Below are 15,113 nucleotides of genomic sequence, written 5' to 3'. Positions count from 1 at the left end.
TAATTCTTATATTTCATGACTTTCAAGAAATAGCTTTCCTAACATATTAACCAATTTCTTCTACTTTAATTAATTTCCATTCCTGGTGAACCTACCATATATTAAGGCAGTTCTTCCTCTAGCTGACTCTGATTCCCATTTCTACTAGTTTTCACTCTGGGAATCAGATCCCTGGTAATCCTAGCGCTAAGCCTGCTCTCTATTCAAGCCATTGAGTTCCTTACACTTGTTGATTAGGCATTTTCCTTAGTGCTGTCAGGCTCCAATGAGGGTGATGATGAGGAAAAACTAACATTTACCAAGAAGAAATTGGAAATATTTACCATGACCAGGTCTTGGATTAGTTAGAGGGCTTCCAAAATTCCACTTTTATGTTTTACCCCAGATTTGTCCATACACTGACCTTCTATACCGTTATTAGAAAGTGACTGAAAACCATTGCTAGAGATAACCCACAAAATGAAGAAGGAGGCTTCTTGGCATGTTTTATTACTAGCTGTTAATGCCACCAAAACCTCTCATCGTAGTACTCTGAAGATACCTCTTTTAAATTTTGACCCAAATGATGTAAATTGAGTAAGAGTTGCAGCCGTTGTATTACAAATGCATTTGATTTTCTCTCCCCACTCATGTTTTGAATTTGTTTAACAGAGGAGATACAATGGTGTCTAAATCCCACATAGTCCATTTGTCCTATAAGCACCAAAGCTGTCAATCATACTGTAGATTACTTTCTTCAGATTACATTTATTGCTAATATTTTTAACCAACACTTGTTGCATTTTACTTAAATAAACTTTTTGTTTACAGGTGTGGACTGCTTACAGGCTTTTGCAGTAGACAAATAAATGAGGATATCTCAACCCTTTTAGTGCAGTACACTGTCACACAGCTCCAGCCATGCCTGCAGAAGGGAAAAGTGATATGGAGAGGACTGGCCTCTTCAGTGAAATGGGTTATGTTACCATTGGAGATAAATATGTATCACATCATATGCGTAAGTACATTTAATTTTAATCACTGTTTAGTGATAGGAACCACCTCTAGTATCCATCTACTTTCAGAATCACTATTTTCTAATGTGGGGTTTTTTTGTTAGAGGGAACTGCTTTTTCACGCATATTCTTTGTTCAGGTTTGTATTATCAAGAGAAAGGCTTGATATATTGGAATGAATATATCGAAGAAAGGAAAAATCCAGTAAAACTGAAAAATATGTATGCATAATAGACTGATAAAATCTTTTGGTGTATACATTTCTTTTTAATTATCTGCAAGTTACCAGTATTTTCCTGCTTTTGTGAAAAACAATGGTGTTTTTTGTGTGCTCTTTCAGCAGGTTTTCTGTTACTGACAATTACATTGTCATTACTTTTAAATTAGAGTTGCAATTTTTTTTCTGTTCTGATCTGACTCACGTGTGTGAGATTGCCCATGCTGTCTTTTTAAAGAATACGCTCCTTTTCTTGTTGTTTGATGGGAATACTCATTGAGAAGGGTTATTTTTGTAATTAGTAAGGTTAATGAGGTTAACCCTCAGTAGCTGTTTTGAAGTGACAATGCAAAATAATTCTGGCTTCTCAATACAGACATTTCTACTGTGTTGTTGTGTCAGTGATGAAGAGATGTCCACCAGAACCCCAGCTGATACACTTCTACCAACCCCAGCTGATACACTTCTACCACGCTGAGCTGCTGGGGATTCAAAACTCAACTGGAGGCACTTAAGCTATTCCACCTGGTCTGTAATCAGGGGGAGAGAGAGATGCTGCTCGGAAGTATTACTTGTAGTATATAAATAGGCATCAGCTCTAGCTCTGAGTTGTAGTCTGGAGTAACCGATCTCTCTCCACTGCCTCTAAAGCAAGTGCAGGGGTTAGAAGACTAAAACTAGGTGCTGTGAATACCTTCTTATAGCATTGTCTTTCAGACACATGCATGATTTATAAGTTAAATGTTCTATAGTACAGTCTTTGAGCCACCCAGATCCAGACCTTAGTTTATTAACATAGGCTAAGAGAAGCGCTAACATTGAACAGTTATTTACAGTGCTTACTTTTTTAAAGGCCCTTTTAATGAAGCTGCGAGCAAGAACAGACAGATGTTACCTGGGGGGACCAAAACATTGTCAGCTCTGCAGGCAGGTTATTTTGACCCTCAGTTTGTGAGGATTTTCGATGGTGAAGCCTACTCAAACCCTGTTCAGCTAAGGAGACGCTATAGATTGGCAGAATCAAAGAAAAATTTGGGCAAAGCTTTCCTTCCCAGTAATGGAGACAAATGGCCGTAAGTGTTGTGAAAATGTTTTAAATGGATCTTTTTTATTTTCTATCCACTAAAGATGATTTTCACAGATTATTTCTTATAAAACCTGTGTTGAGAGTACAATATTGTTGTTTTATACAGTGTAGTGTTAGTCAGTACGGAGCAAAGAATTTTGAGCAGCACAGGGAAGGCTGAACACAGGTAGAAACCAGGTCCTGATGTTTGCTCTTAACTACTGCTTTTTGCTGTTAAACAGTTTTCTTACCCTTTAGCTTTTTATTTTTGATGGAAATGAAGATGGCTGTGGGAAAAGGGTGTGGATAATTAACAAGTGAATATTTCATTTTAATTTAGGAGGAAATCTGTTGGAACTTGTCAGATACAGTGTTTTCCATTTCTGAGCCTCCCAAAATAGTGATGGCTTATATATTGCATAAACAGTAGGAAAAGGGGCCATTATCCAGGTGCAATGTTTTCCTCTCAGCAAATTCATATAAACTCTCTCTTTGCTAGAAAAAATACCAGTTATCCTATAGGATGATCAGAAGATGTTACAGAGCTGAGGAATATATGCAGAATATTAAAATAAATGCATCTTTGCTATTTGCACAGCATTAATTGCATGACAAAAGGACACCAATGCAATTGGTGTCATATAACTATTATTAGCGTGTCCAGAGAAGGGCGATGAAGCTGGTGAGGGGTGTGGAGCACAAGTCTGATGAGGAGCGGCTGAGGGAACTGGGGTTGTTTAACCTGGAGAAGAGGAGGTTCAGGGGAGACCTCATCGCTCTCTACAACTACCTGAAAGGGGGTTGCAGAGAGGTGGGTGTTGGTCTCTTCTCCCAAGTGATGAGTGACAGGACAAGAGGAAATGGCCTCCAGTTGCGCCAGGGCAGGTTTAGGCTGGATATTAGGAAAAATTTCTTTACTGAGAGAGTGGTGAAGCATTGGAACAGGCTGCCCGGGGAGGTGGTGGAGTCCCCATCACTGGAGGTGTTCAAGGAACGTGTGGACAAGGCATTGTGGGACATGGCTTAGTGGGCATGGTGGTGTTGGGTTGATGGTTGGACTTGATGATCTCACAGGTCTTCTCCAACCTTAGTGATTCTGTGATTTCTGTGATTCTGTGATTTTCACATGTAAAAACCAGCTAGAGCTTGGTTACTCATTTATAACTACACAATCTTATTTTGTTCTTGTTGCTGCAATAAGAGACAGGAGGATTCAGTCTGTGTACAGGGCCTAGTTCTTGCAGCCTCATGGTTCTATTTAGTGTTAATCTTTCTGCAGCTTTATTTTTGGAAAGTTTGGAGAATAACCTCTTGTTTATTTTATATATATATATTTTAGGATGCAAGGATTAGCTATGTTCTGTTGTATGTTACAGGAACATTTTAGTTTTTAATAGGAATGTAAGACATGGTGTGTAGGCTTTCTGTTGGATATACATGTGCTATTTCTGATGGGACAGACAATGGGTGAGCCCCATGTTCAAAACTTTGTTTCAACTACAACTTGACTTTATAGCAACCAAATTATTTTGAAGGGTTTAACTGTTAGAAACACCTAGGCACTGATTTCAAGCCCATGTCAGTCAATGAGAGTCCTGTTCACTTACGTTCTGGCTTCTGAGTCCAACAGTGGGAGTCTCGCTTACAATGCAGACATGCTAATGTGCTCTCTTCCGTGTACTGCCTCCACAAATGCACTTGTTCGCTGTGGGTGCCGCAGCTCGTGCTCTTACGCTTGTTGTAAGACTTTTGAATTCTTCTAGACATGAACTTTAGGACAGGTTCTTTATTGTCTTTATCCTCCCCTAAATCTGTACTGGCAGAGTAGTACAAAACAGAGGCTGGGGAAGTGGTTAGTTGTCTTTTAATGGAATCCTGAAGCAATTACGGAGAGCGATTATGTATTTCTTATAGCCAAATCTGACTCCCATCGTAACTAAGGAACTAGTGCAGGTCTCTGTTCCTGTTCATTGAGTTGTTATTCTTGGCTGCCTGAACGATAAGCAGCTCTTGGGAATCCTTCTTTTACATTGGAGCTACAGTTGTTGTTCACTGCAAATTAAAAGGTTGCAAAGATGGCATGTTCTGAAGATGTGACTGAAGCCTGGGCCTTTCTTTTCTTCATGTCTGTTCTCTGTTATTTTGTTATTGGCATATAAAAAGCCTACACACAGAAGTGACATTTAAAGAATATGAAATAAAGCACTGAAGAGCTAGGAAACACCAAGATAAAGGTTGTCTGTGCATTGTCAGTTTGCCCATTTTTTAATATATATGGGTTTATGAAGTCCCTAAATAAAGGGAAGATAATGAATAGGCAGGTTAGCGTTCTGTGCAAAGATGACAAATGTTATCTTGGCATCCTAATCCTGTCAGTATTCATTAATGGCCCTTGTAAGTAGGAACTCACTGAGACACTTTACTCTCTCCCCACAGTAATTGCAGACAGTACAGGCAAAGCAGATTACCCTGGCTATCTGGGGTAGTTGACAGATCTCATACAACAGCCCCTGTTTATTTTTTTCTGTTCTGTTTTGGGTTTTTGGGGCATGGGGACAGACGGTTGTTTGTTTGGGGTTTTTTGGTCCACTGTAGCTGCAGCTTAGTGGACCAAATTGCCATTCAGCTACTTCATTAGCTTGTCTCGGTCCTTTTCGCCTTTAGCAGCTGTATGATCATGTACTTTGAGAGCTTTTCATACACTTGTCTGCAAACACTGATTTTCAGGTTGGTCTTTGAAAAACAGTCTTTATGAATTCCTGTAGCTTTGTAGGCAGAGGTATTTCTCCTAAATGAGCTGTGCCTCCTTTTACTTTCCTTCTGTGACAAGACAGAAAGTTAACTAGTCCTAACATCTCCCAGAAAAAAACCCTTTCAGACAGGTACCCCACGTTGCCTGCCACTCCATTATCATACCAACACTAACTTAGTGTTCTCAGTAAACTTGTGGGAAAGACTGTCCTCTTGTCATCAGCATCAGGTCTGTTTAACCTGTTCCTCTGGGTCTCTGTTTGTGAATCTGTCTCTACCAGTGTTACTTCACTTTGTTGGCGCAAAATTAAAACAACCTCTATTAAGCATATTTAGATTATTAAGATACCTTAAAACTTCATCTCTGCTGCCATCTTGTTTCTTTGTTGTCCATAACACTGTGCATGGAATTGCTGTAGTGGTAGATCCATGGACAGCGAATCTGATCTGGTTTTACATTTAACTCTTGAGATGTATATATTGTTTGGGTTTTTTACATACTGTCATTTTAGCACACTAGGTGTGGAAAGCCTGAAATATTTGCAAAACATTAATTGATGTGTTCATTTGCTATTTTTAGATGTGGACTTGGCAGCTATTATGGAACCATAGGAGGTTCGTATGCATACTTCAGTCCACAACTGAAAGCCAAAGAAAGATACATTCCTCCTGGAAAGAATTTTTATACTAATCCAGGAAGGAAAGGAACTGGATATGGGTAACTTCACAATATTGCTTCTTGCAGAGTATTTTATTAAACGTTTCCTGAGTTTTGAACACCTAAGTAATTAATTTTGTTTTTACAGTTATGCGAACCTTACCATAGGTGAACAATATCCTCATGAACCTAATGGATATGAAGTAGAAAGAATAAATGCAAAGGTAAAAATAATTGCCTTTATTATGTATTAGTGTTATGATTATTTATTACAATTTACATGAACTTTTTGTTCCTAGTGGTGTTTCCTTTAGCTTGAAATCACTAATGTTTATTTACAAAGTGGAGGAAGGAAAACAAATTAATGACCATCCTGTATAGAAAAGATTTAGGTATTGTTCATTTATTATTTTTTCTTTAAGACATCTGGCAGTATCCCACACAACTTCTACCACTCAGGATTTGACCTTATTTTTTTATTTGGAGACCTTAAGCTACAATGCAATAATGAACAAACAATGCCAATAGCAAGGACAATAATAATTCTGTGTTGTTGTTGTTAGAAGAATAAGACTTCATTATCCTAGATACTATATAAAAAAACCCCCTGTTCCTTTTTTCATACACGTTCGTAAACCTACGAAAACTCGTAAATTTCACAGAATCACTAAGGTTGGAAAAGACCTGTAAGATCAAGTCCAACCATCAACTAACACCACCATGCCCATTAAACCATGTCCCATAATGCCACGTCCACACATTCCTTGAACACCTCCAGCGATGGGGACTCTACACTTCCCTGGGCAGCTTATTCCAGTGTCTCACCACTCTCTCAGTAAAGAAATTTTTCCTAATATCCAGCCTAAACCTGCCCTGGCGCAACTGGAGGCCATTTCCCTTGTCCTGTCACTCGTCACTTGGGAGAAGAGACCAACACCCACCTCTCTGCAACCCCCTTTCAGGTAGTTGTAGAGAGCCATGAGGTCTCCCCTCAGCCTCCTCTTCTCCAGACTGAACAACCCCAGTTCCCTCAGCCACTCCTCATCAGACTTGTGCTCCAGACCCCTCACCAGCTTCATTGCCCTTCTCTGGACACGCTCCAGCACCTCAATGTCCTTCTTGTAGTGAGGGGCCCAAAACTGAACACAGGATTCGAAGTGCGGCCTCACCAGTGCTGAGTACAGGGGCACGATCACCTCCCTCCTCCTGCTGGCCACACTGTTTCTGATACAGGCCAGGATGCCATTGGCCTTCTTGGCCACCTGGGCACACTGCTGGCTCATATTCAGCTGGCTGTCAATCAACACCCCCAGGTCCTTTTCTGCGGGGGAGCTTTCCAGCCACTCGTGCCCAAGCCTGTAGTGTTGCATGGGGTTGTTGTGACCAAAGTGCAGGACCCGGGACTTGGCCTTGCCCTGTTGAACTTCATACAATTTGCTTGCACTGATTTTAGTTATCCTGTATATTTTCATCACATATAGTGAAGAATGGCAGCAGGCGTACATATTTTGGTCTAGGGTAAGAACAAGATTAGAAGAAACAATTTGGCTACCTGCAGTTGAGACAAATTCAGAGTCAAAACTAAGCATCCAGTGCAGAAAATGAGAAGAACAGAGAAAAGAGGGAGGCGGGATTGTTTCCACTGGATAGAAAAAAAGGAATTTGCTCTGAGACATTAGCATGAATTACCAGGTGATACGGTATTAATGATGGTAACATTTTATGCTTGTCTTCTAATTGAATGTTTTAACCTATTTTATTTTAAAATGCAATCTGGGAAGAATAGTCAATATCTCCCATGGTACAAAGAACCAATTCCTAGAGAAGGAAGTAAGGTGCTCAGAATCTGGGAAACATAGTGGCCAGGGTTCACAAGAGTGAGCATCTGGGATGTATGCAGGCAGAATTTTCAAGCATGCATGTATGCCCAAGATACAGGTATACGATACTGTTAGACACATCTTAAATGCACAGCGCTTTTCCTGACATTTTCCTACCATACCTTCATAGTGATTGTTGTGCTTCCCGGTCAGTGAATCTATGTTCCATTATACATGGTAGGTATATAAAATATCTCGATCATCAAACAAGAGCAAAGAAAGTTACAGTGAACATTCTCCAAGACTAAATTTAAATGCTTTCCATTTTTCTCTTAGAATAACATACAGTAAAAATCCTCAAGATTGTTTCTTTCAAAGTATTTGTTTTACAGAAAGCACAAGAGGAACATAAACGGTTGGTTAAAGGAGGGCCTTTCAAGTTAAATCTCTATCCCCAGGAGTATTTTGACATGAATCCCTATTTTAATGACAAACCTTTGCCGGCTGTGAAGAAACCACCTCCAGAGAAGCCAATTGCACTACCTTTCAAACCAAGTTCTCCTGCTAAAAAGGTTAATTTGTCTTATAGCTACTGTAGACAAAAGAGAAATATTCAGATATTTCCCATGAAAAGCTTTGCTTACAGTACATAAGATAGAAATAAATGTTTGGGTTTGCTATTAATTTCTTGTTTTTCTTACAAAAGAGATTCCATTTACTTTGTTTTCAATTTACAAAGCAATGAAATCTTGTTTGACCCAACACCAACTGCTAACCAGTTTCAAGTAACCTAAAAATTGTTCCTCTTTAAAATCTGCATAGTGCTGTTAACATACAGTTACTTGACTGCATGCACCACAAAAAGATACAAAGCAGAAGGTTATGCAATAAAGGGTGGTAAAACTAGATTACCGTAGCAAAATAAAATGCTTTCCTATTTTGGACTCTGTCAGTCACTCATATAATTTCTGAACATGCTAATTACTCTTAGCCTATACAGACAAACATTTAAAAGTTAATTTCTAGAAGTGTCATGGGAATGGATAGCTGGAAGGAGCAGAAAAACTCTGGTTAGTCCCTCTGCTCAGGGAAAGGCTGCAGAATAAACTCAGGAGTTACCTGTTGCTTGTCCATTGGCAGACACAAATTTGGAATCCGCTTTAGATCTAATTTGCCAACTCTTCAGTATGTAGGAGAAAAGGAGGAAAAGGATGGGAATAAATACACGTGGAAGGGCTTAGAGGGCATAAGACATAAAGCCTGGAGTTAGTGTGAAGGATATATAGGAACTTAGGTCATTAGTTCCAGTTGCTTAGTGTCATTCTTTCTTAAAATCTAAATGGGTATTTTCCCGTTCCATGATGCATTCCATCTTGATATATACTTTTCGAGGTGAGATACTAAATATATGCCATTCACCTTAGGCTAAACCTGAATTTCACTTTGAAATGGGTTTAAGATGCATAAATGTCTCTCTCTTCAATTACTCCAGATACCTAATACAGTAACATCCCTTTTCAGCTCTTCATTTTGGAGTTCCATTGTCAGTCATTTAATACTGTGCTCTGCTAACCACTATTTTCGTATTATTATGTCCTTCATCCTTGACTTACTTGACTGACATTATTCATCTGAGGAAGATGATGATAGCAAGGAAAATACAACTATTCAGAAAGAGACAGCAAAAATGCTTACACATGAATAATTGTGTTGGGTGTTTGGCCTCGTAGATGAGGCAGCTGAGATCTTTCAGAACAGAAATCTGTTCAGAAGAGTTAGCTGTTGGAAAGTCAGCACCTCATCTGGCTGACAATGCTGGTGATCCTGCTCCAGGCTCCCCGTCCTTCACACCAAATATGCTTTCCCTGTATATTTAAATTATGTGTACTTCCCAAGCTACTGCACACTTGTCCTCTCTGCTATATAAATTCTTATGGGGAAAATTGCTTTCTTGTTGATTGAATTGCTTACTGCTGCACTTTTCAGGAATGCAGCCTCAGCAGACTGTGGGGTTTAGCTGTACTAGGGGATTGCAAAGAATTAATCAGGTCTCTGTATGTTTTTTAACTAAAATTTGCCACTCTTGTAGTACTAGTGGACATAACATTTCAGGAAAAGCCAGTGCTGTATTCAATCCTGTGTGTCAGAAAATATATTGATAATAATGCTCAAGCTGTATGTAACCATCCCTACACCAGTACTGGACACGGAGGTGTGCTAGTAAACTAATAGTGACATAGGAATTCCCTTTTTTTGCCACAACACAGCTCATTTTAGTGAGTTATGTTTTTATTTTTTCTGTCACATTTTTAAGACCCTTTCCTCAAAATCCAGATTTTAATTAACTCAATTAAATTGTACATTGGCACTTTTGAAAAGTTCTTTTTTTTTTTTTTTTTCAGTCAGGGGGTATGAAGGGAGGCACATTTGATCCTTACCCAAGCCATTCCACTGACCCTTATGTAATTAAAAAATCTAAGGCAGTCACAACTAATAAAGAACGACAGATTTTTCATCCTCCTCCTGGACCAAAGAGCAGACCTGTTACAAGCATAATAACTTTAAATGTCACAAGGTAAGCTCCTTTAATTTGACTTAATGTTTCATGCATGCTGTCTACCAAAAGTCATTAGCACAGCTGTTTATTACTGTCTAAAATAATTGAATAAATGAAGGAACGAATTGTTAACAAAAAGATAAGACATGTATAAGGACCTTGGCTTTCAAAATCCCTACTCTCTTCTGTAAATTCAGGTTACTTTATGTGGCTATACGTATCATAGAGACCTTCAAAATCATGCTATACAGATGTCACTGAAAAATGATTATTTTTTATTATTTTCTAACTTGATAAATGCAAAAGACCAGGAATGTTCCTGTTAAAATCTGGTTTTGTTTTCCCTTGTGTTTATGGAATACAATTGGCTCCCTCTGCTGGCAAACATAATATGAGGTAATCTAAATCTGTGAAGCTTTTGAAACAATGTCACTCAGATTGGATTCTTAACTATAAGCACACCATTGTGCAATGTTAGAAGAGATTTACAGTACACAGTGTGTGTAGGTATATAGGTAGATAAGCGCATAATTCTTCACCTTTATCTAACTAAGCTATACCCCTTAAACAAATTTATTTTCTGGTTTTGGCTCTGTTGTAATTCAAGCAGAAAGTCAAGACTGTGTTCTTTAGGGTTATTTAGAGAAATCACTTTCAAATGCAGACTTCTAAGATTGCACGTAGAACAGTTAAGCATATTATTTTGCATACTCCATGCGTAACATGAAATATTTTAGAAATACTTGATTAAAATTTGAAAAACTGTCTTAGAGGAATCTGCTTCACATTTATGATTTCTCTTTTACATATCATATGTGAAGTCTAAGAAATACACCTCCCTATTCACCCATTGCTGTTCTATTTCACGTATCGGCATTTGCATAATCACTTTTTAAATTGCAGGGATAGTTTTAAGTTTTTATTTACACTGACAAGGCAGAATCCGAAGTTACTTATTAGTCCACATTGCTTTTCGTTACTAATGGAAAGTAAGAAAGAATCGGTACACCAAAAAGCGTGGTTAACTCCCAACACTGATGTAAGAAAGTACAACCTTCCATGTATGCGCTCATGTTTTTAAACTAGTAGAAGGGGAAAAGAATGGTATATTGGTCTGAGTAGCCTTCTTATCAGTGTAACTGTTTGTATTATTGTTTTATGAACAGAATAAAAATGGATGTTCCCAAATGAATTTTTTTTTTTTTTTTTTTTTAAAAAACCCTAACAGTATGTGAAGTAGGTTTCAAAATTGAAAGGGGGGGACTGATTGTGAAGTATCACTATATGCTCACAGATGCGGTTATGATGGACTCATTAAAAATATTTGTAAAAAGAAAAATTTCACGTATCCAACAGAAATTCCATGGAGAGAAATTAAAACTAGCATTTCAGATTCTCCACTAGTATTTCCCTCCTAAGAATTTTAAAGAATGTATTTATTTTTGGTTCATTATTCCTAGGTTTAATAGAATGAGAATTGTGAGCTGAGTTTATTACAAGTGAGAAGCTCATAGCTCCTAGATTTTAAGAAACGTGGTAAGACATTTTTCAAATTGTCTGCTTCCCCACTCAATTACAGTTCTTTATGTCCTTTCCAGCAGAAAGCTTATCTTCTGATATTTGGACTATAATCTTCTAATTGGATTTGCTAGTGTAGATTATTAATCTCACGCAGAGCTCTGTTGAAATAAATTTGACTTCACGAGGGTTCAGGTCATTAAATCTAATTTCAGGACTGGGTGGACCACAGTTTTTCATTTATACCAAAACTCTTGTAATTTGTACAGTGATATTCTACAAAAATCTAATCAGTTACTCTTCATTTACGTTTCAGATCATTAAATGTAAAGAACTACAAGACTGCACAGCTGACATCTTACTAGGTACAAAAGGTGAAATGAAGAGTACACTTTTTACACTCCGTAAACTATTAACAAAGCAAATAAAAATGTGAAAAGTGGAATTCAAGTATATAGGGCAATCCAGTCTGTTTAATTATTGAGAATGCAATCTTTCTAAATATAAAGCTATAACAAATAATTTAAGATCATTTATTTACCAAGTCCAAGGTTGTATTTTTATATCAATGTTCATCTTACTGCTTGACTGGACTTTTGAAATGTACTTTTAGAAAACCTACTTTCTCATGAGTAATTTGGGTTGCAAATTGACTATATATTGCAGTGGAAGAAAGTGCATATATTTTAAAGTGTGTATTAACCAAGTTAACAGCCTGGCTGTTTCTTTTCCAATCCCAAGATTGTTGTCACCCAGCCTGAGTCAACGGGAGTTCATCAAATGCTTCTTTCACCACTCAACAGCCATTCAGAAACTTATTTGCAGTATTGGAAGGATTTCAGCATAGTTCTTCACAGACAGTTGCTCACGTTACAGAAAGCACTGGCACATCTGGAATTACTTCGGGTCTTAGTCTTTGCAGTGAGACCAAATGTGCTTCTGTTAGAATTCATACTCCAGTTCCAAAAATCATCTTTCTGGTTTAGAGTGTGGTGTACTGGTTAGACAACATAAAAAAGTTGGACTGTCTTTGGGATTAGTAAAGGGAAACCCTAGTATTCTGCATTAACAGAAGTGATACTGGCTAAGCTCTAATGCCTTAGAAGTGCTTCAAAATAAGTAGTGCAAATTCTTTACATAGATGAAAGGATTTTCCTCTGGATGAATCATTCTTAGGTCACAGAATTCAGAAGCTCACTGAAAATCTCAGCTGAAGGAATGAGCATGTGCGTAGAGCAAAATTTGTCTAGCTTTCCATGTGTTCTGCTTTGGAAGAAAAATCCCCAAAGCATGGAAGAGGAAGGAAAGAGGCAGGCAGAGAAGTACTGTGCATCACACACCCGAGTTACGCAACTATGCTGATCATAAAACCAAACCCCAGCATACTTCGCTAGTCATTATTCAAGTGGAAATGGTGGTTTGCAAGGAATGCTGTCGATTTCAGAATACTTCAGCAAGTCTGATTTCTTACTGAAAAACATCAGTCAAGAGTGACAGCTCCTACTGTATGGTCCTAGCCCTGCATACAGTTATCGAGATACATTGAAACCATCAAAGTCACTGTATTAGTAGTCGTATGAAGCACTTTGCATTTGTTGAGAAATGTGAGAGAGAATAGCTTTAAACTAGAGAAGTCTCCGAGTCCTGAGAACTAACACTTCCCCTGAGCAGCTCCTGAAGTAAGGCACCTGTGATCAGTTGCTAGCTTGAGCTGCTCTTGCTACTCTGGTGAAGTCTGGTGCAGGCCAGTTTGTCAGTGATGTTTTGGCCCTAGGCACACCCATAGGCTTAAATAAATACACCATACGGAAGTTCTGCTAGCTAAGACTCTTTCTGCCCGGCCACCCTGCTCCCATCTGCAGTCAGAGTCAATCAGCTTACTTTCAGTGTTGTCTGCAGGTCAGTTGGGTCTTCTGCTCCTGCTGTGCGATCATCTGCAAATACAAATGACGCTTCTACAGTTAGCAGATCTTGCAGTTCACAGGAGGAGCGATTTCAGATCTAACAAGGGAAAACTGAGAGGATTCAGCCTGGCTGTTCAGCCTGGGGAAGGGCATAATGGCTTATTTCTCCCGCTCTGGATTGCCTGAGCCCTGCTGCAGTTCCTGGCACAGGGCAGGCTCACCTACAGGAGACCTAGTCTCTGGAAGGTCTCTGGGGAAGCAGCCCAGGCTCCCGCCAAGGGCGAGTTTCTCTTTGGAAAAGGCGAAGCAACCGTGGCAAAACAGGTACCTCGAGCGACCTCTGTCTCGGCCACGCCGGCCAGCGGTGGGGGCTGGCCCCCGGAGGAGGCGGGACAGCCCTCCATCCCAGCGCGGCCTCTCCTCTCCACCGCTTTTCCTCCCAGCGAGGCCGCTCCCGCTGCGGGAGGCGGCTTCGGCCCCGACATCCCAGGCCTCACTGACGAGCCGCAGGGGGCACAGCGCGCCGGTCCCCTCGCCGCACTGACGCAGCGGGGCTGCGTGACGATTGACATCACAGTCTGCGGTGACGCCGCCCGCGCGGAGGGGGCCCGCTCGAGCTGCCCCTCGCGCCCCAAGCGTCTTGAGCCCGGCCGCCTCCGCCTCCGCGCGCTGGCGCTGCCCGGCACCCTGCTCGCCGCCGCCCGGGCGCCGCCGCCGGCTCCGTTGGCAGCCGGGCGTGAGCTCCCCGCGGCGGCCCGCAGAGCGGCGGAGGAGGGCCGGGAAGTGAGTGCCCCGGGGAGGCTTTCCCGCCCCGCCGCCCCCGTGGTGGCGGCTGCCCCTTCGGCGCGGCGGCCCGCTTGGCATGGCGGCCGCTGCTGAGGGCCCGGCGCCAGCCGCCTGCTCGGAATCGGCCCTGCCAACCCTGAGGGCAGCGTGCCTGTCGGCGAGTGCCCCCTTCTTCCTTTTCGTGTCTGTTGGGGTTTGGGGGCTTCTGGTGGGTCTTTCTGCGTGTTTTACTTTGGTTTTCGCTTGTTACTGCTCACCCTCCCTGGGTTGCTGCGCGGGGCGGGCTTGCTCTATAGCGCAGTCACCTCTGTGATGCAAGTTCTTGTCGTTTCCATTTTAGAAGTAATATTCTGCCAAACGTTGTTTACATTAGAACCACGGAATCACTAAGGTTGGAAAAGACCTGTAAGATCATCAAGTCCAACCATCAACTAACACCACCATGCCCATTAAACCATGTCCCACAATGCCACGTCCACACGTTCCTCGAACAAACACCTCCAGTGATGGGGACTCCACCACTTCCCTGGGCAGCTTATTCCAGTGTTTCACCACTCTCTCAGTAAAGAAATTTTTCCTAATATCCAGCCTGAACCTCCCCTGGCGCAACTGTAGGCCATTTCCTCTTGTCCTGTCGCTCGTCACTTGGGAGAAGAGGCCAACACCCACCTCTCTGCAACCCCCTTTCAGGTAGTTGTAGAGAGCCATGAGGTCTCCCGTCAGCCTCCTCTTCTGCAGACTGAACAACCCCAGTTCCCTCAGCCACTCCTCATCAGACTTGTGCTCCAGACCCCTCACCAGCTTCGTCGCCCTTCTCTGGACACGCTCCAGCCCCTCAATG

At 40.9% G+C, this 15,113-nt stretch overlaps 1 protein-coding gene across 1 annotated transcript; it reads left to right on the top strand.

The window, feature by feature from the left end:
• The first annotated feature begins 832 nt into the window (after positions 1 to 832).
• On the top strand, positions 833 to 12,051 carry CFAP96 (cilia and flagella associated protein 96). Its single transcript, XM_059818081.1, has 7 exons — positions 833 to 997; positions 2,066 to 2,285; positions 5,610 to 5,747; positions 5,836 to 5,911; positions 7,900 to 8,079; positions 9,910 to 10,082; positions 11,899 to 12,051. Exons 1-7 carry the CDS (start codon positions 901 to 903, stop codon positions 11,945 to 11,947), a joined length of 933 nt encoding a protein of 310 aa, XP_059674064.1. The 5' UTR covers positions 833 to 900; the 3' UTR covers positions 11,948 to 12,051.
• Positions 12,052 to 15,113: the final 3,062 nt, after the last annotated feature.

Source organism: Gavia stellata, chromosome 5 (assembly GCF_030936135.1).
Source record: "Gavia stellata isolate bGavSte3 chromosome 5, bGavSte3.hap2, whole genome shotgun sequence".
In the NCBI taxonomy this organism is placed as follows: domain Eukaryota; kingdom Metazoa; phylum Chordata; class Aves; order Gaviiformes; family Gaviidae; genus Gavia; species Gavia stellata.
This window is presented reverse-complemented; position numbering and strand designations above follow the sequence as displayed.